At 45.0% G+C, this 27,745-nt stretch overlaps 1 protein-coding gene across 3 annotated transcripts; it reads left to right on the top strand.

The window, feature by feature from the left end:
* Positions 1-1,271: 1,271 nt before the first annotated feature.
* Positions 1,272-25,857, top strand: LOC135914270 (uncharacterized). Of its 3 annotated transcripts, none has more exons than XM_065447048.2 (9): positions 1,350-1,396; positions 2,319-2,366; positions 3,765-3,821; positions 6,228-6,260; positions 7,132-7,155; positions 9,198-9,293; positions 19,611-19,626; positions 21,716-21,813; positions 25,599-25,857. In XM_065447048.2, the coding sequence occupies exons 1-9, from the start codon at positions 1,393-1,395 to the stop codon at positions 25,742-25,744; spliced, it is 522 nt and encodes a 173-aa protein (XP_065303120.1). In that variant the 5' UTR covers positions 1,350-1,392; the 3' UTR covers positions 25,745-25,857. The 3 variants fall into 3 exon arrangements, with proteins under 3 accessions (XP_065303121.1, XP_065303120.1, XP_065303119.1); XM_065447047.2 differs by having other exon boundaries at positions 1,351-1,396; positions 9,198-9,311; XM_065447049.2 differs by lacking the exon at positions 2,319-2,366 and having other exon boundaries at positions 1,272-1,396; positions 9,198-9,311.
* Positions 25,858-27,745: the final 1,888 nt, after the last annotated feature.

The raw sequence follows: 27,745 nt of genomic DNA, 5'->3' as shown, positions 1-27,745 counted from the left end.
ATAAATGAAAGACTGCTCACAACATTCAGAACGAGGGCACAACACTGGTATCAAAAATGGTAGCTGCTGTAGGGTTCAACAGGCTGGATCGATTTGGTTGAGCTAATTGGCGAAAGGTTGCGGCCGAAATCTGTTGGATCCCACACTCATGGTCGAAAGTGCCCGTGCAGAAGCACCCGATCCTCGTACTTGGCAGCGTTTCGAAGTGCCTGAGTGACAGGCATATAAATTATTCGTCGGTTTAGAAACCTCAGGGACCGTCACCATCGCTGTGTCGCGCGACACCATGGTAAAATCGTCTCTCTTGGTACTTAAATGACAGCTTTCCACGTGGTTTTCTTCATGTTTCTTTAATAATAAACGAAAGTTTTGCCTTTCGTAGTTTTCGCTTATAACATAGGCATATCACATGACACCGCTCTCAGCACCTTCGCATAGTTGCCGCTCTTGCCGACGCTCAGCTCCGACATCTAGCGGAGGCTACGAGACCAATTTTCCCCTTTAATAATGGACCCCAATTGCACGCGAGAGCTTCCTCGACCAAATACGCGACACACATAACTATTTCATATGCGAAAACGCTGAATAAATTGGCACGCAAAGGTGCCTTACCGATGGAAATATGACATTGGGCGGGTAAACGCTGATATCGCTTCTATTGATACGGATATAGGAGTGGAAATGCAAACATCTGATGAATAGCTTCGATGATAAAATTAACCTTCAATTTAAGGTATAAATAAAGACATTTTAGAGATTCCGCAACGATGAACTATTCTAAAGCTTCAATCTTACGTTAATAATCACCTACCTTAGCGTATATTTAAAACTCACACACCCTAAAATCCTCTCCCGCACGTTCGCATTAGGCCAATTTCTTCCGCATATATACCAACAAGACGGGCAGGCTCACCTTGAACACAGGAAAGTGCTTCTAGAAATGTTTTTTTTTTTTCGAACGGGAATACAACTTAACACAGTGGTATAACCATTCTCACCAGCTTCGCTACCACTGGGGTCAGTTCGCGCAATGCCGATTCCACTAGGCTTTCCTCCATCTTATAAACAAAGATGCAGAAAAAAAAACTCTAAAAGCAATTCCGAGGCAACGAAGACGATCGTTTCGGCATGCCCTGGGAAAAGATGAGAAGGTTCTCTTATATTTTATTGAAATGTTACTTTAAACTTTTATGAATGCTGGAAGCAGGGCTTGACGCAGGAGAAAATATTAGTGCATGTTGTCCGAGTGATATTTTATGAACATGGTTATTCAGTTGAGTATAAACCATTCCACTTCTAAGATGCAGTGCGCGTGCCCCGAACCACGCGGTGCATCCAGCAGCCAAATTCAAGAAGGAAGAAGATTTTGCCGGGCCGTAAGGACGTTACATCATGGGTAAGAACTTCGGTTGTTTTCATCATGAAGGGCTCATGAAAAGCTTTAACATATTGATTTTTAGTCATCTGCATAACTCATCTGTAAAGCCAAGAGATATGAAACGTCCCGTATAGCAATTCAGTCTTGTAGGATGTTCTCAGCCGGGTCAAGATTGTGCGCCTTTAAGAATGGAATGGAGAATGTACCAGATCATTTATTCCTAATGGAAACACATCATTCGTACTCGAGGGCTAGCGCTGTTTAACCATAAAATCAGGCAGTTGCTGCATTTCCTGCAGCCGGCAGAGTATCGGCTTGGCGAAGACTTGCTGCCAGTTTTTCCCCCACTGGCTGCCCTCGACCATTTTGGAAGTAACTGCTGGCATGTTCCTTTTCCTATGACCCTATGCGCCAGCACAGCGCTTGAGATGTAGGGTTCCCGCCATGGGAACGAAGCGATGCCGCTTCAGCAGACGCATATGAATAATCCGTTGTATCTACGAGTTAGTTTTTATTGTAAAATATGCGTATGGAGGTTTTACGGAAGTTCACGGCTGGATTGAGCATACCCAATCGCGATTAGTATTGAAAAGAGACTGCCTTTAACTTTAGCGCTGACTAGACTGCCGCCTATCGCTAATACAGGTGGTTTCATAAAATTAAAGCTATCAGATAAATGTTAGCCAATAATATGGCCGCAGGAATGATCAACCTAAAGCTCCTGTACACATATCTCGTACGCCGTCTAGGTTAAGTAGCGCCAAGCAGTTCTGCTTCTTTCATTTTCCGCCTCTTCTTCGACCTACGGAAGCTGAAGTGACGCCATGATGCTCTTGGCGGGCTTCCCGCTTTGCCCATGGTCGCGCCGCTTTCTATATGACTGTGTCGCCGGTGACACGCACGCAAGCTGAAGAGTGGTTCTGATTTTGTTTCTATGAAGCGTTGTCGTGCCCTGAAAATCCAAAGAATGCTCCGGACACACGGACGAGTAAGTATATTTCTTGCTGATGTGTGTTCTCGAGAGTGCAGAAAGAATATGGAAGGCCACGATCGAAGAAAGTGGAGCAGAAACTTCCTTGCTCAACCGGCGCAGGCAGATCTAGGTGGTGGCGGCTTTTCAAAGAGTGGCGCTGCTTAAAGGGGCCCAGACCCGCTTTTTTGCCGAAGTGGAGAAAGACATATGCGGTGAAAATAGGCTATTTGAGAAATACCTTGCCGCAGAAACTACTTTAAGTCGTTGAGTAGAAGAGGAGTTATCGGCAATCAAACACGGCATCCGCTGTGCTTCCTTTCCTGCTTCAAAGCCTTGCCCTACGAAGGCAACGGCGCAGTGCTGAGTGCCCACAACACTCCGACTTCTAGAAGTCGCCGTGGCGCGCAGTTCAAATTTTATTTTGGTTGTTAACGTGCACGCCACGAATTCTGCCTTTGGTGCCTACGACCCGTTAAACATAGGCCAAGCGCGGTAGTTCTCAGCGAGCCGCAGTGCGCTTAGCCTGGGAACTCGTGGCGGTACCACGTGACGGCCCCATTATCTACGCCATGCAGCCGACCGCAGCGTGATGTTAGATATCGGCCAATAGGAGCCGTCTAAGAAAATGACGAAATAAAGCGTCCGATAATGAGATGCTGCGTCGGGAAGAGATTGAGGACAGGACATTCTGTGAAAAATACAGCGCTTGAGAGAAAGGTAGCATCGCGATCTGCTTGCGAACTGCGCCCACCGTGTATGACAGCAAAACTTGGCTGACATGTTCACAGCTGCTTATGCTATTCGCAACTTATGTTATCTGACCAAGCCCGAGATGTGGATCATGGCCCCTTTAAAAAACTGGTAGTAGTCGCGATGTAGGGTCGTCCTGCGCAGTAGGGGGTGGGGGAAAATTAGTGTTCGTTTTATTGCTCTCACAGACAATTAGGCATTGGTCAGCGCGGATAATGAAATTTCCCACCGTGTAGCTGGCACGTAAAACCCCAGATTTTCATTAACATTAGTTAAGAGCTCGCTTAAAGCTTTCTGATTTTCCGCCCTCGAGATTAAAAGATTTAGATTCATGATTTTAGGAAACCAGCCTTCGGCGTAAGTATTCCTTTCCACCACTTCGGCACGCCGAATACGTTGAGCACAACAGCGACTGCTTTTGAATGAAGTGTAACTGAGAACGGAATACGGTGGTTTATATATATGCTGCTTCATCGCATTAGTCAAAATCGGGGAGTAATTGCTGTCCTTTTAAAAAACTTCTTGCGGATGAAAACACCCTACTATAAATTTAAGCTTCCCGCTGCGCATTCGCGTTTGATATTAAGCGTAGTACACAATACGGCAGTATTCTGTATTATTGTGTACAATGCGATCCCTTCATTGTTGATTGTCTCCTCGCAGGAGATGACGACACGCCTGACTGGGTACCCCACGACCTGCCTGATTGGCGGAGGGTGGGTGAGTGTGTTCAGACTTTGTATTAGAATGTCCTGCTCTGTTTCAGGCGCAGTAGTAAAAACACCACTGGATTTCATGAGCCTAGCCAAAACCTAATGACATTTACGCAATTCATGAGTAAGTTACCGCCGAGCTAACCCAGTGGTTACGGCGCTGCGCTACTGAGCCCGAGGTTGCTCGTTCATCCGTCGGCTGCATTCCGATGGGGCCGGAATGTAAAAATTTACAATTTGTTTCACTTCCTGAGCGCGGTTGACACGCAAGCGCATGGGTGCTATAGAGCGCACGACACTCTCGGCCCTCGGACCACCTAGACGCCTGCATCGTCCGCGTCGCGTATCGTATTCAAGACACGGATCGCACGCCACGCCATACGCAGGAGCCGCCGGAGTAGAAGGCCCCGTCGTAAACATTCGCTTACAATTTAAATTACACACCATGGTGTCAGCGCACACAGGGAAACATGAACACTTCACACTCGATGACTTCACTCGATGACACTAGCTGTCAAAACGATGGCGTCAGGAATTGCGGGAGAAGCAGCGTGCGAAGTGACTTCCGTGTGATCTGTCGCTTCAACGCAAACTGAGCCGCGGGAACAAAGCGCACGCAAAGCTAAGAGCCGTCGGCCCACCTAGACGGTGCCTCGAAAGTAAATCGCTTTCGAGAAAAAGCCCGCGTGACCGCGCGCAACCACACCTTGGGAAAGTGTGGGCGCATCGCTGCCAGGGTAGTACCATTCAGTACCTCACGGTGACGCGCTGGTAAGGAGAGCGTTGTCGCTTTCTTTACTCATTACAGCCAGTGCTTTGAGACGCTGTCGTTGAGACGGTCAGCCTCTCGTCGCAGCGTCTACGATCAGAGGGGGTGGCAGGCGCTTTAAAGTGGTTTCAAACGCGTTGCTTCAAAAAGTGGCGCTGGAAGTACCGGTTGGCTTAAGCGTACGGGCAAAGCATGGTGGTGAGGGGGAGCAACCCCCATAACAGAGTACAACATAGTGCCGCAAATAACCACGTCCCAATGCATGCTCAACGTTTTTTTGAATGGTAAACGAGGTTGGTTCTTCATATATTTTTTTTCGTTACCCATTAACAGCAAACAATTCAGCAGCGCAATTTCAAGCATATGCGTGTCGGACTTTGTGTTCAAAGTGATAGTTTAAAAAGTACGAAAGACGCTTAACGAATGTTCTGCTCAAATTTTTGCGTTGTCGTTGCCCGTAGTGCAAATTAAATTAAAAGACGAAATTTGCAGGCAAAACCGGCGCCCGCACGGAGGCCCGGCCGCCTTCCGAGTTCACTTGCTTCGTAGCTTCAGGCAAGCGGCGCAGATTTCACCACCTGGCCACCTATGCTTGCGCGTTAAACGCTCGTGCACGACTCATTAAGCGCACACGTTAGGAAAGCGCGGTTGTCGAAATTCACCTGGAACTGCGCACCCAGAACGGCGCGCTTCGCAATCGTATTGTGATTTTGCCAAGTAAAAGAAAAGAGTTCAACTTTTTGAATGCTTAAGCTGAAGTGTGTAGGACAGCAACAAATCAGAAAGTTGGAAGCAGGCTGGAAGAGAGGCTACTGTTTGCCAAGAAAGTTCGCACACGTTCACATACGCTCACACATTCGCACATGCACCAACACTTACAAACCCGGACAGACTAACAGGGAACAGGCAGGGGGCCGGAGTGTGGACAAGGCAGGGCAGCCACAGACAAACACACACACACACACACACACACACACACACACACACACACACACGCACGCACGCACGCACGCACACGCGCGGATATCGATACAAGCTGGGACTGTGTCAAGTGCGTCACGGTTTGGTTACTGCTATCATGGGATCTTCCTGTCACACTTCCTTGTGCCTGCCGAGCAGCAAGGACATCGAAGTATCATGTCAGCTAATGTTAGCATCAGCTGGATGTATAAATTGACATTTGAAAGTTAGCTTTTTGCCTATACATGAGTCCCTCACACTTTTCACACTTCTTTCGTGGTGTTATTAACAAAGAAAGGATACTAGCTTAACATTCTTCTAAATGTATGTAGGGACTTTAATTTCGTACCACATGTGCACCATGCGGTGTACTCGCTTCTTTTTGTACTATGATATAACGATTTTTTAAATCGTCGTATCAGTGATAATAAATTTCTTCAGCACTATGCATTTATTTCTTTATAATCTCCATGTCTAATGCGCCGTGCCTCTTGTACAATAACACTGCTGCAGTTTAGGATGTGCCATTAGGATATGTAAGCTAACCACGGTGTGCTGCATAGCTCTCGAAAGCAGCCAGACGAGGAAGCCGTCAGCTGCGAACCTATATATATCTATAAAGTTTATTCAAAGGGCAATAAACTCTAACATAATAATTATTTTACCATAATCTCTCTCCACCAGCTCAGCAGAGCATTCGATACCAACGCTCATTTCGTAAGTATTCATTAAACTTTACTGGGGTTCAATGGCTACGAGGTTGTTCGTACCCAGCACGAGGTCACGGGCTCGAATGGCTCCAAGAGCCGCAGGAACCAATGATTCATTATATAAGAGTGCATTCTGCATCCTGCGCTTCCGTCGCCTGAACTCTGAAATAGACGCGTACCCTAAAATGACGTAGACTTGCTGATTAGCGCTACAGATTCGTAACCCTTATCGGCGATGATAGTACAGTTGACCGCAATGGTTTCTATAACACGAAACTAGAAGAATAGAAAAGTGTTTTGATGACTTAGACATCTATTTTGGAATTGGCGTAGAGATGACGTGGTCATAAGGGGCACGACCTACTACTTATTCCCGCTCCCGAGAGAAAGTGTTAGCTGTCACTTGAGTTTGTTTCTGAGAATTTGTTGGCACAAAACGTTCTGGTTGGGAGTGATACCTCAACGTAGGGAGCTAACTTCATATGAGAAAGCTATCAATAAAAAGGTGGCATGTGGTGCTACGTGGCACGCGACATGCAATTAAATGGCGATCGTATGAAGTGCGAGAAAAGAGATATTCCAAGGATATGGTTCACATATTTGCGTAAAGGTTGAACTGAATTGGCTTCGGAAATAAGGTTCTGGATACAGCGCAGAGCAGCATAAAACCTCCGAGGCGAGATAAGGTTGTTTCATGTCCTCGTATTTTTTATCCCATACCATTGTGTTGGCATAACGTAGCTGCGATGCGGACTACGTCATCATGTAACACTCACTCGCCCATACCTTTCTAAAGCGGGCACAGTTCGGTTGGGCTTATCGTCTGATCACTGACTACAGAACGTTAAAAGCATTATTATCCATTCTAATTTTTGCAGGACCAATACGAGGTGTACTGCCCGGTAAGCGTAATCAAAAAAAATATTTTTAATTCGTTGGCATTGTTTCGCGAACTCCCTAGCTCATTCACGCGAAAAGTCTCGTATCTGCACAAAAATGCGTAATTTTCAGACATTTATTTGTTATGATAGTTTAGCTTGAGAGGATTCGTAACTTTTTAGTGATAAGAAAAAAATATGAAGAAAGAAAATAAAGAAAGAATGGCTGTGGCTTAGCTAAGGTTAAGCCCAGGATGCGAAGTATACTAGCCTTTATTTTAGTTGTTGAACCACTGTTTAGCCTGGTGAACTGCTGTTGCTTGGCTATATTTGGTCCAGCTAGACGAAGAAACAACTCATGCGTTACTCTGCTGCGCCTTCAAGAGTGGAACGCGAGAGCGTTCCCGTCGACCCGCCAAGGGGTGTAAGACAATGGGCTACGGCGCAGCGACTATGCGCCCCGCATTGGACGCGCTCAGCGTCGAGCAACGCAGCGTTCGGCGCGGCAACGAAATGTGCGCCTGAGCAAGCGACGCACGCCTGAGCCTCAGCTCAGGCATGCGTCAGCTCAGGCGCACAGCTCGTTTCTAAGGCGACACCGCATTCACTAGAGGCGCTTTTGTACCGCTTTGAAGCATCGTACTCGTGGCTCAGTGGTAGCGTCTCCGTCTCACACTCCGGAGACCCTGGTTCGAATCCCACCCAGCCCATCTTGCAAGAGTTGAGCCAAAGCCACCTAGAAACAAGCGCAGCTGCTTATATACCGCCGCGACGCCGCGAGCGAGGGCGCGAGTTGGAGCCCCGTTTCTCCTTTGTCGTGACGTCACGGGGTCACGTGGTATTAAAGGCGACACCGCCGCGCCTGAGGAGCTGGGTTGAGCTTTCGTAATATGTTTCGCATAAAAGAGGATACCTATAGTGATACATAGGGTTCCTTAGAAATTGCACGGGGAACGTTGTAGTAGTTCTGGGCCAACTGAAATTTGGGGTTGTACGAACTGGAACCTGGTAGGTGGATCAAGTATAAATTTGGCGGTTTGACCAAATTGATATTTGGGTGCGGACCAGCTCGAGTATGTAGGCTTACCCAAAGTCCAATGAAACGCTCCTGAGCGGTCTGCGAGTTACGAACACCTCGCGGGCAAGCGACCGCGGTCAGACGCTTGGCGCGTTTTCATAAGGCCTACCAGGGCGCAGTCAAAACGCAAGCGAGAGCATGCCTGGACAAGAAATGCGCGCATAACACAGGCTTGCGAGAGCGACAGCGAGGGTGGCACGGCGTCGCGGCGATGCGCTCTCCCCTGCTACAGAAATTCTGAGAAATGTCGGCTAACGCCCTAAGAATTCATTTCTGCCGAAAAGGCCATGGGTAGACGCGCATAAGCTAGGAAAAGCATGTACGCAAAACTAAGCAAATCTGAAATCACCGCCGAGCCAAACCAAGCATTAGTAGACAATTCTCAGAATTTCTGTAGCTTTTTTCTATCAGCTTTCGCGACGCGCTGAAAGGAAATACAATGGGCCCTGCAGCAATACGAAAGTGCCAGTACCGGCACTTTGTCAACAGGATAATGCGAAGTATTCGCTCTGAATGTGCACGACGAAATTTCTGTTGCATGAGCCGTACTGCCGCCAAGGAAATAACAACGTAGGGCATGCCCACACGACAACGCTGGAGAACTTCAGCAGCTCGCAGCTGATTCAGAAGCTTTCCAAAATCTTTTCGGCGCTGTGGAAGAGAAGCACAAACAGCATGATTTAAAAATTGGGTGATCAGTCTCAAAACAAAACATTATACTTCGAACCAGAAAAGGCACCAATTTGCTTTGTCTTGTTCAGGAACCCAATATTTTAGTTATGTTTTTGTCTGGTGAGAGGGCCTTCCGTATAATCATTGATATTAATAAATGATGAGTAGCTAGGAGCAGACGCCAAGTTTAGTCTGCCAAGGCGTGTGAAAACTAATCTGTAGACTTTGAGTACCTCCGCAGCGCAGTAAAATATTACTTTCTTATCTGCGCATTCACGCTCCCGTCACCATTGCGGCACTTGTTGCGACCGGCCAGGGGATGATGAGATGTACCACCTGATCATCGGACAGGGCCAAGCACCTGCGCAGCAGTACATCGTGGTCGCGCCGCAGAATGCATCTATCACCACAGGTAGCAAGGCCATCAACAGTGAGTAAACAGTGCATAAAGGGCCTCGCGGAGTGTTATGAGTGTAATGTAGTTGTGTTTTGGGCAAGCTGACAAATTGTCGGACGTTTACAAACAATGGCACCGTGAGATCCAAATGACCAGTTTCATTGAGCACGTGTGGCGACTCTCAACCAGCAACATGAATTTTTTTAATGATCTCACATAGCAGCGGTCCCGTTGTACGCGTGATGCTCCTCCTAAATTCGGTTATTCAAGCTACACCACCCTTCATTCGAGTCGTAGTACCATTTTTCTGTGCTTTTATGGTTACACAAAATATTCAGCGTTCCATTTGTGATTCCATTTTATGCAACACAGTGTGGTTTCTTGACTCATTTCAATCCGGCAAAAACCATCCTGGACATATAAAAAGGGTGGTTCCAGAAATGATCACATTCATATCATCAATCAACAAATTATCTATACAGTATAACCAATACATATGCATGATGTTATTACATTACACAAGCATGCTTTACATTGCGTTTTGACGAGGGCGCTAACACCAGCACTGCGTTGCCAAAGAGTCGAGGAGGTGCACTGAATTATACAGCCATAGATAAAGTACTAATAATTGAAACTGTATTTGGCGCAGCATTGGCTGTGGAGAGACGTGGCAAAGCAAAATAGTCGCGACCTACACAACAGCGTATTCTTCACTGCTGTGTGCATCATTACCTCCCGCCCCCCTTTCTTTTTCTAGGGTTTGTGCTCCGCAAGGGCTTCAGCGAAACATCGCTTGAACGCCACTGTGGGCAAGCCTCACTTGCGTTGCTCCAGAGCCTGTCGATAAAAGAGACACCCTCTTAAAAGGCCACTCAACGCTTTAGCGCACCTATCAGCCGGTCTCATAGAGGAGCCTTTGTAGTTTTTTTGTCCCTCATTGTGACTACAGACAGAGACGGATCATTGCAAAACGCAGACCATTAGAATGGAATGTCATCGTCATCATCATCATCATTACCATCAGCCCATCATGTCCACTGCAGGACGAAGGCCTCTCCCTGCGATCTCCAATTACCCTTCTCCTGTGCCAACCGATTCCAACTTGCACCCGCAAATTTCCTAATTTCGTCGCACCATCTAGGCTTTTGCCGTCCTCTGCTGCGCTTCGCTTCTCTTGGTACCCATTCTGTCACCCTAATGGTCCAACTGTTATCTAGTATGCGCATTACATGACCTGCTCAGCACCATTTTCTTCTCCTAATGTCTATTCAAATATCGTCTATACCCGGTTGCTCTCTGATACAAACCGCTCGTTTTCCGTCTCTTAAAGTTATGCCTAGCATTCTTCGTTCCATCAGTCTATGCGCGGTCCTGAACTTGTTCTCAAGTTTTCTTGTCAGGCTCCAGGTCTCTGCGCCGTATGTCAGCGCCGGTAAAATGCACTGATTGTACACTTTCCTTTTTAATGACAACGATAAGCTCCCATTCAGGATCTTATGATGTCTGCCGTATGCGATCCAACCCATTTTTATTCTTCTGTGAATTTCCTTCTACTGGTCAGGTTTCCCAGTGATTAGTTGACCTAGGCAAACGTACTCCTCCACAGACTCTAGAGGCTGACTTGCGATCTTGAACTCTTGTTGCCTTGCTAGGCTATGTATCGTTATCTTTATCTTCTGCATATTATTCTTCAGCCCCAACTTTTGCACTCTCCGTGTTAAGGTCCTCAATCATTTTTGGTAACTAGTCTGCTTTGTTGCTGAATAGAACAATGTCATTGGCGAAGCGAAGGTTGTTGAGGTATTCGCCGTCGATCTTTAGTCCTAAGCATTCCCAGTTTAATAGCTTGAAAACTTTTCTAAGCACACTGTGAATAGCATTGGAGATATTGTGTCTCCTTGTCTGACCCCTTTCCTTATAGGTACCTTCCCACTTTTCTTGTGTAAAAATAAGGTGGCTGTGGAATCTCTGTAGATATTTTTCATGGCACTTACGTAAGCGGTCTGTACTCCTTGATTACGCAATGCCTCTATGACTGCTGGTATCGCTACTGAATCAAATACTTTTTCGTAATCTATGAAAGCTACATAGAGAGGCTTATTGAACTCTGCACATTTCTCGGTAACCTGGTTAATGACGTGGATGTGACCCATTGTAGAGTAACCTTTTCTGAAGCCCGCCTGTTCCCTTGGCTGACTAAAGTCCAGTGTCGCCCTTATTCTATTAGAGATTATTTTGGTAAATATTTTATATAATACTGGGAGTAACCTAATCGGCCTCTAATTTTGTAGTTCTTTAACGCCGCCCTTTTTGTGGATTACTATAATGTTTGCATTCTTCCAGTTTTCTGGGACTCTAGCAGTCGATAGACACATTGTATAGAGAGCCGCCAGTTTTCCCAGCATTATGACTCCCCCATCTTTGATTAAATCGACTGTTATTCCTCCCTCTCCTGCCGCTTTTCCTCGTTTCGTGCCTTGAAAGGTCTTTCTGACCTGGTCTCTAGATATAGGAAGAGTTTCTGTATACTGTTCATTATTGTTTTGAATAGAGTGCTCCTGAGTCCTCTGGGTACTGTAACGGTCCGTATAGAATTTTTCCGCTGTTTATATTATACCTTCGAGATTGCTGATGATGTTACCCTGCTTATCTTTCAGTGCATACATCTTCGTTTGTCCTATGCCATGTTTCCTTCTCACTGATTTCAGGCTGCGTCCATTTTAACGGCTTCTTCAGTCTATGTCATGCTATAATTTCTAATATACCTTATTTTCGCTTTGTTGATCAGTTTTGACAGTTTCGCGAACTCTATATTATCTCTTGAGTTGGACACTTTAATTCGTTGTCGCTCCTTTATTAGGTCCTTTGTTACTTGGGAGAGCGTGCCTACTGGTTGCCTTGGTGCCTTGCCTCTCACTTCAATTGCTGCCTCTGAAGCCAGCTTCGTTACGGTTTCATTCATTACCTCTGTGTCATCATCATCATCTCTCTGTTCTAAGCCAGCATATTTCTTTGCTAGTACCAGCCTAAATTTGTCTGCGCTTACCCTTACGGCCTCCAAGATGACCTGTTTTTTTTTACCAATTTAACTGTTTCTCTCTTCAAATTGAGGTGAATCCTAGCCCTCACTAACCAATCATCTGTTGCTACGTTTCCTGTAGAGAGCGTTCATTATTCTGAGTTTATTCCTTTCTGCGAATTCTACCAGTATCTCTCCTCTAGCGTTTCTGGAATCGACACCGTAATTGCCAATTGCCTGTTCGCTCGCCTGCTTTTTCCCCACTTTTGCACTGAAGTCCCCCATTACTACTGTATACCGCGTTTGCACTTTTCTCGTCGCTAATTCAACAACTTATTCAAACTGATCTACTTCCTCATTGTCGTGGCTGGATGTTGGAGCGCAGGCTTGCACTACCTTTAATCGATGCTTCTTATTGAGCTTGATTACGACTACTGCTACCTTCTCGTTGATGCTGTAGAATTCGTCAATGTTGCCCGGTATGTCTTTATGGATTAGGAATCCTACCCCGTATTGCTTCTCATCCGGGAGACCTGTATAGCAGAGGACATGGCCGTTATTCAGCAATGCGTAAGCCTCACCAGTTCTAATCTCACTAAGACCAGTAATATCCTAAACAATGTAGGATAGTTCTTCGAAGAGTCCTGCTAAGCTAGCGTCACTCGAGAGGGTTCGGGTGTTAAACATTGCAATGGTCAGTTTCTATTGGCGGCCTGTCCGGAACGTACAGATGAACGGAACGTACAAATGAATAAAAATGGTTGCCAACATGGCCTGTACGATCACGTCTTTAACAGCAGTTTACTTCTACCTTTGCGAAGTACACAATGAGCGAGCTCTGGGAATTAAAATTTTGTGGTCTGAGACTTGCAGGATAACAAGCAAACTTCATAGGTTGCCTAATAATGCGCAACAGTGAGCAAACGCGAAATGATAGGTGTATAACTAAGAGATGGAAGATGCAGCATGACTGAGTGGGTCAGCGCTGATACCTGGTATTCTGGCCGCGATTAGGAGGAAGCAGTGGAAATCTAAATGTCATGTATTTCCTACAGCCGGTAAATGATGGTTTGTTATATCAATAGTAAAAAAAAAATAATTTGAATAGTATCAGAAAATTAACACTCTACCATAGTGGCACCCCGTGAAAGTTCCCGATTCCTCTCGCCAAGGCGCAAATGAGGCATAACCCCCGTACCAGTTGAATATTTATCGCTATACCGACAAGTATCGTTTTAATAAAGCCAATCACTGGACTTGGGCAAGTTTTAATGAGTGAGGAACAGAGTGCCTAAAGTAATTCAGTGTTTCTCGTTGGTGTGCCTTTTGGAGTAATAAAACAGATGCCCAGGGAAGGCAAATGCCACCGAGGGCGGTGCAGTACTAGGTGCCCTACTGAAAGTACTCTGGATTTGCAAGCTTGGAACGTAGCCACCTGGCACAAGGCTGAAATAATTGGAGATTGTTGGAAGCGATCCTCCCTCTACGGTGAACAGAGTATTGGCTGACGCCGATCTGTCTTCATCTGTAGAGCTATTAAGAAACGAAAGTGCTACCAAGGCTCCCCTACGAAAACTGGTGATAGGCCCGGAAAAGCGCTGAAGGGCCTCTAAATGCGTGTCTCTTACATCGACGGGCTACGATGGAGTACGAGTCAAGCTTGGCCATACGTACGTTTAAGAGATATTTGACTGAAACGCGACCAGAGCACAAACCGCCGAAAAAGGAATGACATGCACAACAGTAAATTATGCGCTCTTCCGTTCGCCGCTATTTGTTTAATAAGCGCATCCCTACATCCTACGCTGACACCAAACGAAGTTTTATTTTTTATTAGTTCTTTCTGTTCAAACGTGCCGTGACCTAGGGACTGCGCCGGTGGCATGTCATTTGAACTGTACTGCCATCTTCTTCTGGCCTACTATTCCACGTGTGATTTATTGCTCTATTGCTCGTTGTGCAGTCGCTAATTTGTTGCCATGTTTTGAGTTTTATCCTCCGTTTTAGAGTCCCATAACATAGTATTCCGAGAGCGAAGTAGTCGCAGACGTTTATCTGGTTATAGTCGGCAACTACTTTAGAGCGGTGTTTCTTTATTTTGATGCAGAAATACTTTACTTATTGAAGAGTACATCTTCCAAGTTTAATGCCGAAACATGCGGTGCAAGCGTTTGAAATTTCCCCGAAAAATTTTACTCCCCCTCCCCTAGAACATATGCTTGATTCCAGGGCGATATCAAACAGCTCCTTCCAAAAGAAATCTGTAAGCAAGCAAAACAAAGCATGTGCTTGTCGATTTGGTAATTGAGATTTGTGGCTATATAATTCATTTTAGCTTTTAGAAGCTCTGAAAGTTTACCGAAAATGGCATTGCTAACCATTGGCGGCAGCGCACTTGTTTGCGCGTGAGCGGTTTTATTCATCATAGTTGAATTTCTCTGAACTTTTATATGCAAACAGAATTGGCGTATTCACATGCAACGGTTAGAAGACATAAATGCCTAATTTCTCATCAAGCCTTCAGAACAAGCACAGATTAAGTGGAAAGAGTTATGCCACCCTGCATCAACCATGCGGTGAATCCGCGCTTACGAGTTTGAACCACATGAACATCTCCAGTGCCTCTAACTTTCTCAAGAGAAATCCAAATGCAAGATGTGGAGTAATTGCCAGGAATAATTTTGCGAAGGAATTACTGCTAAACTGCTAAATGATTCAGTTAATTATGAACCCTGATTAATATCTTTAAGGTTGGTTTCCTAACGAACACACCCCGGTTACTGGAAAACGCCGTTTTCGCTGACGGACCAAACTTCATCTCCGCAACTGAAAGTTTTGCAGTGCGAGGCTTCGCCCGATGGATGTAATATTTAAGATCTTTTACTGTAAGTAAAAAAAAATATGTTACCCTAAGCAGACATTTCTATTTAAATAATTGCTCCTTGCCAAATTGCCTTTTTATTGAGAGGTCAATGTTGAAAAGTTATGTTGAAGGGAATTGCCTTGTGGATGTATTTCTTTTGGATCAAACAGAAACTCACTTTTCAAACTATATTTGACCGAAATTTCAACGCACTACTTATTATTGCGTAGTTCCATTTCTTTACCGTTCCTAGACCAAAGTACTGAAAGGGATAAATAAATATGAAACCTTCCAAAGAAAACATTTCTCAATATTCTCTAATACAACTTCGCAAGCGTCAAGAGTATTGATTTTACGAAGAGCCTGCAAAGTTTTAAGATAGTCATTTAGAGGAACTTGAGAAAATTACAAGAACCTTTGAATACCCTGAAGTGCCCCTCTTAATAACATGGGCAAGCTGGAACTCAGGCTTCAGACTACTGGTTGCATACGCCACAGCTGATATTTATTCATATAGAGGATTTTTGCTTACCGACAAGGTACAACATGACTTTCTCGAGCCTAAACAATTATATCCTGCTCCTTCACTGCTTCACGTGGCTGGCTACGATTAGCAAGCGTCTCCGCCTTTATCAAGCTCTGGATATCCGTACTCATCGGCCTAAATTTCGAAGCAATCCTGTATTCCTAAATGCCTTAGGCAATAGGACACTGTGCGCGTGCAGAAGTACGGCGAATCGTTGCACGTACAAAGCAATATGTCGTTGGACATGATAAATTTGAAAAGTAGGGCGAAGACTGGGCCAGTGGGTTTTGCATCAAGGTCATAGCAGCGCGCACTAAGTCATATACACAAACAAGAAGACACACGAAGCGGTTTTAAGCAATATGAACAATTTTCTTAGGCAAACGCATGTACTAGCCATCATTTCGACGCTCGCTGAACGGCCATGTTTGCAGCTCTCGTAAGTACTAGCACACGGGAGCCCTCTATTAATATTTTGCAGGAAACTCATGCGAAAGCGACACAAACAGCAAAGTCATTGTTGTTTCGAATTTTTTCCCTCTTTATGTGTTAAGCTTGGCCGACTAGCCCAAATATGTGCTGGTTAAGTTGTCCAGCCACTTATATCCTTTTACTAGCCGTGGAGATGTTACACTAAGCACTATCGAGACCTAGGCTCAAGGATGAAGCTTCCGTTGTTGAGGCAGTGATAATAATTTTAAGCGTCTATCTTTATGGGAACTTTTGTCTTTCTGAACGCTCGCCAGGCTGCAAAAAGCAGCCCACCCACTCAAGGTTCAGTGTTGCAAAAAGTCACAGCATGTTTGAATTACTATGTAAAGAAACAAAGTATGCTGCCAGTATTTCCCTATTGTTATATGTATTCTCGCATTATATTTTTTACAAAGTCTGTTTGTTCTAAATTGCTGCTACGCAAAAAACATTCGAGGCTCAAGTTATGTGCTTTCATTGCCGCTTGTGTGGTTAAATTCTCCTGACTGTCTTACCCGCACAATTCATTGCTAGTGAGGAGTGCACTTCAGTTCTTTTGTGGACATAATCATGCGATGTGGTGCAGCAAGCATAGAGCTAACCACGGGTGCTTCATATTAAACCACAAGCAATACTACCTGCCAACACTGCGCTATATGGTACAGGGTTCGTACAGAACATCCGACGCAAAATTTAAGGACAATTCAAGGGTTTCCAGGTTGCTTAAGACCAAAATTCCGGCAGAATGAAACACACTTCAGTCAGATATATAGACAAAAAATGCTAAAATCTCCTTCATAGCTTCAATTCTTTATAGGTTAACAGCCACTGAATTGCAGACACCCTTCAAGCTCTTCAGGTGGCTTTTCAGTGTCGACTTTCCCATTTTAACAATGTCAATTGATTTGTGGCACATCACACACTTCTAATCAAGGTTAGTAGTGTCCAACTTCCGCAAAATATACTCGTCACGTTCAAGCGAAATGGCCGCAACTTAGTTTCCTCCAGGCATTAGTCGATCGCAGTCCTCAGAAACGGCGCTGTTATGGCTGCAATGTTTGCAAAAAATTGGTTGTACGGCGTGGTCGCTTGATCAGGTTTTATCTGACACTACTGTGAGTATGGCGATTTAATCAAGTCCGAGCAAGGGGCTCTGGAGATCATATACAGCAATAGCTTAGCGGAACTCTCCAAAGTGAGCATATGAGCGCTTTTCGTGGATCAATTTGCACCGGGAAAACGACGAATTACGTGGCACTTTCGGCGGCACGCCGCCCATTGCCTCAGCTCAAGCGCACGAATACAAAGCCGTTACATGCTCTGCCTTGCTTGTGTGCGCTCAGCTGTCGGAAATGCAACGGGCTCTTCGCTAACGTTCTGTGTTCCATGCATACTGCAAAATGTGGACCGGTAAATCGAAGACGTGTGCTGTAATTAGCTGTAGAGGTCGTGATTGGCATACTAGGGAAGTTTATGACTCTATGCGATCAAGTGCACGTACTTCAGCTGCTTAAGGCGCTGCCTTTGTTCCCTGCGCTCCGTGAAGCACGGCTTCCTCCTAGCATAAAAAAATTCACTGATCCGACAACACTGTATCGCGAACCTCCATAGAAATTACATGAACCACGGAACGTCGGCAAGAGTGAGTACCGATCGGTGCACGTTGACAAAGAGAATAAAGCCTCTTGCTGGCACAGTACTTTATCGCGCATTATCCTACACTCATCTGCCCCACCTCAAACGCGAAAATTTCTGCTACTCATCGCCAACGTATCAAGAATAAGCGAATGGTGACATAATTGCATCAATGCGCGGAAGCATGTGTGACTGCGATCCCACCGACAGCGCACGAATGTTAGAAACTTAACGCTTTGTGACGTTCTATCGAGAAAGCACGTAACTAGCGATTATATGAACTTGCTACAAGTTGTTACCACGTCAAGAACATGTGCGTTCCAACTCCCTTGTGTGCAGCAAGAACAAATACATCGCAATTAGCCGCACCCACGAGTGATTAGTCAGAATATAAACAATTGGATAGTGCCCAGACGGAGGAATCTTACTGAATCAGAAACATGACAAGCCGCTGTTTCAAAGTGATGGGAAATAAAGAACGAAGAGCAAAACACAATGATCCGGATTTACTTCATACGCCGTAAGTTTCAACAGCATGAAATACATTGCTAGTGCCGCGTTTAGTACAAGCGCGGTATACGCCGCTCGCGCAGTTTGCAGAAACCGTAATGAGCTTTGAAGCTATGGTCACAGCTTCGTGTCGCCGTCCCCGATATGCGCCGAAATAGAGCCGTTTCGCGAGCCGCAGCGAGCGTCATATACATCCATTGTAAACGCGGAAGCAACGAAGCTATCTGAGGCAAGCTATGGGCGCGTCACAGCGTGTTCAAACGCGCAGGCACCTATGTGATCTCTGCGAAAAGGGTGTATATGTTTGTGTCCCCATAAACACGACACAGAGCCGATGCGCAGTTCTTTGAATGTTCAGAAGTCGCGCCAACCCCAAGGCTCTAGGTGGGAATTGTAGGAATTGTGGGAATTGTAGAGCCCTTGAATGTGTGTAGTTAGTTTCTTTTCAAATTCAGGGATTTTCAAATATCACAAGGAGGTGTACGAACCCTGATTCTTACAACCATACGTTGTAACGGCCGCTGTGTAACGGCAGTGCAACTATGTGAAAGTAGGGTTGGTTATGTAAATATGCAGCTCACGAGATGCAAGCAATGCCTATACTATACGGATAGTTTTGTTTTACGGAAATTTAGAACGTTCTAAACCGGTGGGAAGCGTGGCGATGTTATGGAAACTGTATTGCGGAGCAGTATTGCAAAGTGCTTTATAACTTGTTTTCTGTTCCAGCGATTTCTCTGCCATTGCTTGCGTTTGTAAAACTCCAATCGAAAGGTTTACCGATCAAGCATGTCATCGCTATACAGATTTTGGCAGTAGTGAATCTGTAATCATTAAACTAAACGCACTTCGAGGACTGGTCCTCAAGTTGTCCTCAAGGAAGTTGCCCGTGTTACGGCGATATGAAACATAAATGTGGGGTACGCAGGGCACTGGCAAGGATGTTTAGCGTTAATTGTAATTGATGGAGGTGTGGGAGTAGAGCAGAATATGTCATCAGTGATTCATATTGTGACTCAAGACATCTCTTCTGTATTTTAGAGTTTCTGACACCTATCCTGGTAAATATACTGATGGGACTGAATATTTCTACCTTACTTTAGCCTATATGCGACTTATGAAATACTTAAGAAAAGAGCCCATAGAGAGTGGCACCGACTTCGCGCACGGACTACATATATTTTTTCTTTGTGGCGAGCAAGCAATGGGAAAGTGTGTTCTACTAGCGATGACAAAAATAAGCTATATGCGAAACAGCCTAGTTGTACTGCTGTTCCTAAAATTAACTTATTTTCCTCTTATTCCTAGATACAAACACCATTGAGTAAGTATAAAGAACATTTCTTTTCATCATTACCGTTATCATGCTCGTCATCATATTTCCATGTCGACTGCAGGACAAAGGCCTTGGTTAGCAATCTGTACTACTGTTTTCTTGCTCTAGCTGATTCGAAGTTGTGCCGTGCAGATTTCCTAATTTCACCCTATTCTCTGCCGTCCTCCACTGCTCTTCGCTCCCTGTGGTACCCATTCTGTAACTCTAATAGACAACCGTTTAGTTACAGTACGCAATCCGTAGCCTGCCCGTTTCTTATCACTAAGAAATAAAACAGACATAACGCATTGCCCGTCATCGTGCGCAGCCACACCAATACATTATAACCATTCAGCAGCATTTGTGACTGTTCACAATGGTACCTTTCTTCCAACGTGTGAATGCGAGCAGAGTATACTAATAGAAACATAAGCCAGTATAATACAATGCGGACAATCCTGCAGAACAGATATTTCTTCGCGTCTGGTCAGCGCTCTGATCGAACGAGTCGCATTCAATGCAGGCAGCTATGGGCAGATGTAACATAAAGCTTTTTCAATCTGTTTCTATTCCATCTCTCCGGTTAGCCCTTTCCGAATGGTAAAAGATATTTCAGCCACAGCCACCCGGGCGAAATATTTCACGACATCCGGGTGCTTCACCCGGGTGTCAAGCAACGCCACGTGGACGATCAGATACTCCGAATATCACGTCTAGACAATGATTACGCCCTATTATGTGGAACAAAACAAAAAATGTTATTTCCGATTGTATGCATTTTTCATCATTATTCCATTGCGATTGGTCAAAATTTTTCGGGCTAGGGCACTTCGCCTGTCTTTCACACGACGTCACGAAACCGCGAAAGGTCAACACGTCAAAGTGACGTGTTAACACTAAACATGGATTGTTATACCCTAGCCAACCTAAACTTTGTTATTAATAGCCGGACATTGCGCCGTTCATAAAGAGGCAAAAGCTTGCTGCCTGCCAATCGCTCTGCCATTGGCTACTCGAAGTAAAGGGCAAGAATGAATTTCTTCGCATATAATAAACATTTTATGAGTGGCAACATAACGTTGTCATCCTTATCTGGCACATAATTGGCAACCTACTCCAAAGTCTTGCTTGCTGAGCATTCATTTTAGCAGCGTTTACAAGCACAATGCCGCGATTTTTGAGCGGCCACCGCAAGCTAAGCAAGACGAAGCAGGCCAATCACTGCTTCCGGCACCATCTCCTCCTCGTCCGGTTACCTACATTCACTGCACTGACTCGACTCCATCGAAATATTCTCCACTTCTACGCATTGGTTGCTTTTTGACAGCCGGTTAATTAAGAAAACGTGTCCAGGTTACCAGTGCTATTTGCTTTGAAACCAAGCAAAAATAAATGAACAGAGTGCTTGATTGGGCTGATCCATCAACACTGCGGTTCACCGCCCTATTTTTGCCTCGGAGGTCGCACAAATTTCATGTCAGCGGATAGAAATGTATTCAGAAAAAAATGTTTTGCGCATGCATTCCACGCGTTACAACAAGTAAAAAATGTGCTGCACCATTCTATACCGCAAGTATAGTCTCCCCTGGGCACTATAATGAGCTGCGAGAATTTCTCACATTTTGAATGATGCTGTTAGTAGTAGTAATGCTATATGATGTTTGCAGGAAGCTCAAGGAGACAACGGTTATAATTTATCCTGCAATAGATATAGTTGGTATTGTAGAATGACAAAATATGAAGAAACGGGGGGCTTGATTTTTTCGTAAGCGTATGAAGTCGAAAAAGATGGGAGCCCTGAAAAGAATGTGTGAGTACATCAATGAACGTTTGTATGAACACACAACCTTGTGTGAATGCCGCTCAAATTCGCGATAAAAGTCGTGGTCACTTACTCGCAATCAGTCATACTTAGCTCATTTCATTACGCGCCCTATGCTTTTGGTGGCCTGCCCGAACCAACGCTCAAACAGGATGGTGCCGCTAGAGCTCTTTTTGGAGTGGTGGTGTGCTATAATAAACGCTTTATATTATAACAAGACAGGCTTCTAGACTTGCTGAATAGGAGTGAAACGCGTACAATTGCCTTAATTCGCAGCGATTGCGTGCAATTGAACATGCTGCCGTGGTGCTTGTTGGTCCTGATCTCGGCAGTCGTCTCCTTCGCGACAACACTGTTTCTCTTCCTTTTCCTCGGTGAGTATAGTCATAATTAGGAGTCAAGCATTCTGGATGCGATTGAAAGCGCTTGGCCAAATTGAGATGGATGTCGTCTTTCTTAAAAATGTTATTTCATAGACGACATATTCTGCTGTGTGCATTTGTAATTATGACCGACAAAAACTTAACATTTCTGTTATATATTCACAGAAAAAGAAACTGGGCTTATATTTCTTTTATTTGCTGCGACTGACATGGGATAATGCTCGGTCACTTGCTTGCTGCGCTGCTGAAAGGACTGTTGTTGATTGGGCTGTTACTGCTTGATATAGGGGGCATTCTGGTGACGTCACAAGCCGCCATTTCATTGTCCCGTTCCTAGTAGCTGCTGCCTGAGAAGCTGATTGGAATGACGCGCAGCTTTTCGCCGAGCTGGCCGTAGAATACGCCGGCGTCGAGGATGTCGGTGAATACTGATGCTTTTACTGCTTTCTATTACCGATTAGGCCATGAAACCAATTTCAGCCTTAGCAACGGCCATTCTGCAGGTCTGCCAGTACAACTGCACCAGCACCCACTGGGGTGGCCATGATCTACACCTCAGGCTACTGATAGTACGAGGGGTCACGCGGCGCGGAGTGCAAACACCAGCTGCGCTTTTGGGGGTAGGAAAGGGCGAGGACGTTTGCGACAAGAGAGAGCGGCGGTTCCCGCTCTGATGGTTTCCACGGCTGCGCGGCAGCTCGCTTGCCTCCCCATAAACGGCTGTACGCCATTTTATAACATAGCGGAAGGTTGCGTGGGGAAGAAAACATGGAATAAATCCCGTTGTGGAATGCTCCGGAGTAATTTTGACAACATGCGGGGTGTTGCTGAACTTGTTAATTTATTATTGCGATAGCCTTCAAATGACACTCCAGGCGCATTTCTGCCGTCGCCGTGAGGTTTCGTATAAAGTCCGAGGGCGATAATAACCGCATCGGGCTCCATGTGCGGAATGTGCGAGTGAAAGCGTGCGAGCGCGAGCTGGTGATCCCGGCTCAATCTTGCGAACGCAGGCGACGGAAGCGAGGTGAAAGCTCGCCGCCTTCCGTCGGGCAAAAGGATACGGAGGTAGGGCGCGTAAGGGTGCGCGTTTTATTGCGGGAGGTTGTGTCCTGAAAGCCATCTGCGACGGGGATGCAGTCCCTCGCACACTGGGTTTTCACGCCTTAGTTGGCCTTGATACGAAACGCGGCACCACAGTTAACTGTGGTTAACTACCAATAATGTTCCATACCATTTTGGGAGTTTCTATTAGTAAGGCCGAGAATTTCACTTTAGATAACATTTTTCGTTTCACTCATCCCATCTTTAATTATTCGAGCTGCGTGGTGGTACTTATGCCAACTCAGTATTGCTGCATCGCATAGCATTGTGGAACGCAAGCTTTTCCTTATTCAGATCTTTTAAAGAGGTACTGAAGCAGACCGATCGATGTTTGCAAGTAATGACACGTAATGACAGGTATTCTTTAATTAAATACTCAAGTTTGCTCTTAACCGTAGACCAATTACACTGAACTGTTCGTTTAAGAAATTTAGAGAAGTAATAATATATAAAACGCCAGAGTTCTTTGTTAATAGAAACAATCGTTCTTGAATATTCCCGTATATGTCCTGGTTTCTAAGCAACACGCTTGACATTGCCTTGAACTAGAAAGTTGATTAAAACTATGGGGTTTTACTCGCCAAGACCCCTTCGTGATAATGAAGAACGCCGTAGTGGGGGACTCCAGAAATTTTGACCACCTGGGATTCTTTGACGTGCACCTAGATGTAAGTACACGAGTGTTTTCGCATTTCGTCCCCATCGAAACGCGGCCGCCGTGGCCGGGATTCGATCCCGCGACCTTGTGCTCAGCAGCCCAACACCATAGCCACTGAGCAACCACGGCGGGTAGAAAGTTGATGAAGTAGTTGTTAATTAGACTGTGCAACATGCATAAAGGGGTGTAAAGGTGGGGATAACTTGTGAGGACAAGGTCAAATATGGTAGCAGTTCACGAGGCAGTTCGGACAAGTTCTGTTATTTATTAGTTGATGAAAACCAAGTTCATAACATAAAGTTGCAAACCCAGCTGCTGATGCCCATGTATCGGTTGCTAATGGATGCATGCCAGACCACATTATATTCTTAAAATTTAAATGTCCCATTAGGAAGATCACAAAATAAGGATATCTGACAAGAACGTTATTAAGTGCGCCACAAAGCTCAGTACAAAATCATTAAGGCGCAGTTAGTGACCGATAACAGGCAAAAAGGTTCATGTAACTATGACTATGCAAATACATGCGCATGCTAATCCCAAACTGCACATAATAAGGATATGTAAACATGGGACGTTACGTGACACAGCGATTATGACGTCACATCCTGTACTATCGTCGTGGGCACATAGGTTGAGCTTAAATTTCTTCTCACATTCTGATATTTCGGTGTTAGGCATCTTCACAGATAATGATGGTGCCATGAGTATATTTTCAGCAGTGCATGCTGGGTAATCGAAGCCAGGTCGTCATGCTTGTTTTTTTACATAACGAATGGTTGAAAAAGAAAAAAAAATTCCCTAGCAGAGACACTGGTTTACCGCGATTGTTTGGACGGAAAAATATCATGAATACAAGATGCCGTTTCACGTGCTTGAATATATTAATCTGCATGAACATCAACTTCACAAACATTATGCCTTGATGACACAAAAATATAGTAATTTTTTTTGTTACTCTAAACCTCATTGTAGCGAACGGAAAAGGACTGATGGCTAGCGGTCCCCAAATTCTGTCATCCTCGTTTCGATAAGCGCGAAGGGAATTGGAGTAATCCTAACCATTGGAGATCTGTTTTTTTTTTTTTTTCACCCCAAGAAAGCCGTCACTGAAGAGCAAATTTGGACACATTTTGTTCCTGCATTAGCATCATGTCACAGGATATCTGTGCCAGGATGCGTCTGCAATACTTTGACAATAAGCTTGCAATGTTTTCTGCTCAACGTTGAGAGTCGGTGCTTTCGATACGTTCTTTATTTGCTAGTAAGGACAACGTTAATTTATTGCGTATTCCTGTAAAATGATCTCATTTTCAGGTATATTTGATGTTGTCAGCATTTACGTTTAGATCAGATGTTCTTTTCTTTCTGCACGCTTTCAGATGTTCCTGCTCATGTAAACACGCACTTCCATGTATGATGATCTGGATTACCCAGCCGTAGTTGCTTAGTAGCTATGGTATTCGGCTGCTGAGCAGTAGGTCGTGGGATCGAATCCCAGCCACGGCGGCAGCATTTAGATGGGGGTGAAATGTGAAAACACCCGGATACTTAGATTTAAGTGAACGTTATTGAACCCAAGGTGCGCCCAAATAATGGAGTCCCCCACTACGGCGTGCCTCATAATCAGATCGTGGGTTTGTGACGCAAAAGCCCAGAACTTAAGGTAATTTTATCCACTTGCATTCTTCCCTCCTTGTCTCTGGTGGAGTCCACTAGCAATTACGGGCCCAAAAACTGCGAATAAGTGCGGTTATTCTGAATGCGTATTACAACCTTTCTGAATGTACTAGATTTGTTGTGATATCGTGAGAAAAAAACGAGCTACGCTACGGTGTAGTGACGAATGATCACTGCAGGATTTGTCAGCTGTTTCATAGACACCGACTAAAGATACACTTCTGGTAAACTACTTGTTGTAAAACTGACCAGAGCGCTGAAAGATATTTCCACAGAAGTGGCTGCGTGGTGGAAATCAGCAGCGATGTAAACCTACCTCTCGCTTCCCACGCAGATTCTGACAAAACGGAGACCACGAAAGTGCTCGAAGCACAGGCGGACTTGTTATTTTCCTCCCAGATGACGCCATCGCCGGGCCCATATATATTCACCTGGATTACGGCTCCACCGAACAGTTCAGCTGCTGAAGCAACAATTTGAGCAACCTTAGTTTTTTTAGATTGTTTCATAGTTTCACATGGACTTTACGACTTCACTTTTTCTCTCCCATTAAAACGTCACAATGTACAACAAAGAAGGGTAGACCTTACCTATTATCGCGCGAGAGCAATTGTTTTGATACTGCTATTGGAACATCGTTGTAATTCTTTCACATGCCTTCGTTTGTATTAAATTTAAACCGGGCATTGCTTCATCCCTATTAAAATATCATGAGCCATTCCACTCTGTGAAGGTGTTTGATCAGCGAAGCTGTTTAGCATATGACACGGAGGTGGCACATAATGTTGAAGAAAGGTACGAAATCATTTATTGTCTTGATGGGTGGCCATCGTGACGAAAGGTACGTACTCATTTGGTGTTTCTCTTGATCGGTCGTCAATATTGCACTCTCAACTGCAATAAGATTGTTTGGTAACGTCAAATCGATGCACGTACGCCGCAAGGTGGTCGGTTGGGCCGGAGTGGTGTGGAATTGCAAGGGATATATCCACAACACGAAACACATAAGCCGCTCCCTTTTTGGTACCGACGCATCCACATTGTAATCACCGACAAAGACAAAAGGGGTAGTGTAATCGCGGCTGATTCACGCAAAGTAGCCGTCAACCCTACAGGACTAATACCCCTGTCACACGGCAAATCTAATGTCATTTACAACGAATGACATTCGCTGATAATGCCATTTTTTGGTGTCACACGGTAAAACGTAAGGACATTTTCGAAAATGACATTTACAAATGAATGAGTTCGCCAAACTCATTCGCATTCGTTTGAAACTGAATGTGTATCCTCGACACCACGTGTTTACCAGTGTTTCGCAAACAGTACATGCTTCTTTTTCGTTTTAACAAAAAATCACTATTATTCTATCCATGCTATTACCTAATTATTGCTTTAACGACATTGAAGTCCATCACGTGCGTAAATACAGAAAACTACTCTCAGTCTAGTGACCAGACAGCCGTCTTTAGCTTTCGCTGCAGTAGTAGTGTTACTTCGCACCGGAGCATAGGCCGCGGCCGTTCAATTGACTTGGCGTAAAAGCGTGCGCGTGTTTTCCTGTGGCACGCGCCAAGAATGAGGATATTAGAAGCCCGCATGCACATCAGAGCGGCGATGACATGCAACTGCCCTTCTCGTACCACTTTAGCAGATGTAGCGGACGCGCCTATCGTTCTCTTCGCCCCGGTTGCTTGCCTTAGCTTTCGCTTGGCTTGGCTCTACTCGGCTTCGTTGGCAATGTCGACAAGTTAGTGATCTAACGCTACGGTTTTAAAGCAACGATGAAATATTCTAGTGGAATTTAGCATATTGGAAAATAATTATTGGACAAAAGTGTGTTTGAGATGCGTCTTTATTTTTTTAATATCGTCATTGTCATAATTTTCAAATGACATTTGCTTTCACCGTGTGACAGCGCGCTGTGATAATGACATTATACGCAGCAATTGTCATTTGTTGGAAGTGACATTACATTTGCCGTGTGACAGGGGTATTAGTGTCATTGCATTTTTGCTTACTTTCGCGGGGTATGAGCCATTGCTCACGTGGGTATGAGCCACTGATGATGGCAGTTTTCGACATGCTTTTCGCTTCACTTTGCTGAGTGCTTGTAGCCTCTGCCTCACGGGGCTGTGAGCCATTGCATTTTTTGCTTGCTTACGGGAGTATGAATGCTTACGAGGGCATGAGCCATTGATGATGATAGTTTTTGTTCACGGAGAACAAAAAATGCACGGAACCCAAGCCATATACAGCTTCGCTGTAAAAGCCAACGTTACTAGACTAGCTTCAGTTTTAAAACTCGGCGCCGTTTCGCGGAACCGCCACCCGCCCGCGCCTTCGTGGCGCTGCAGTCGCGCCCAGCTTCACTTCCTCACTAGCCGTCTACGCGCGCGGGCCGGACTAAGCACGTGGTGCAGCGTTGGTGTATTCTGTGGTTGGTTGTTGGCGGCGAATTTCAGCAAGAATGTCATCCGC

The sequence above is a fragment of the Dermacentor albipictus genome, chromosome 8, assembly GCF_038994185.2.
Source record: "Dermacentor albipictus isolate Rhodes 1998 colony chromosome 8, USDA_Dalb.pri_finalv2, whole genome shotgun sequence".
Lineage (NCBI taxonomy): Eukaryota > Metazoa > Arthropoda > Arachnida > Ixodida > Ixodidae > Dermacentor > Dermacentor albipictus.
Note: the sequence above shows the minus strand (reverse complement) of the source record. Positions and strands in the feature narration are given on the sequence as shown.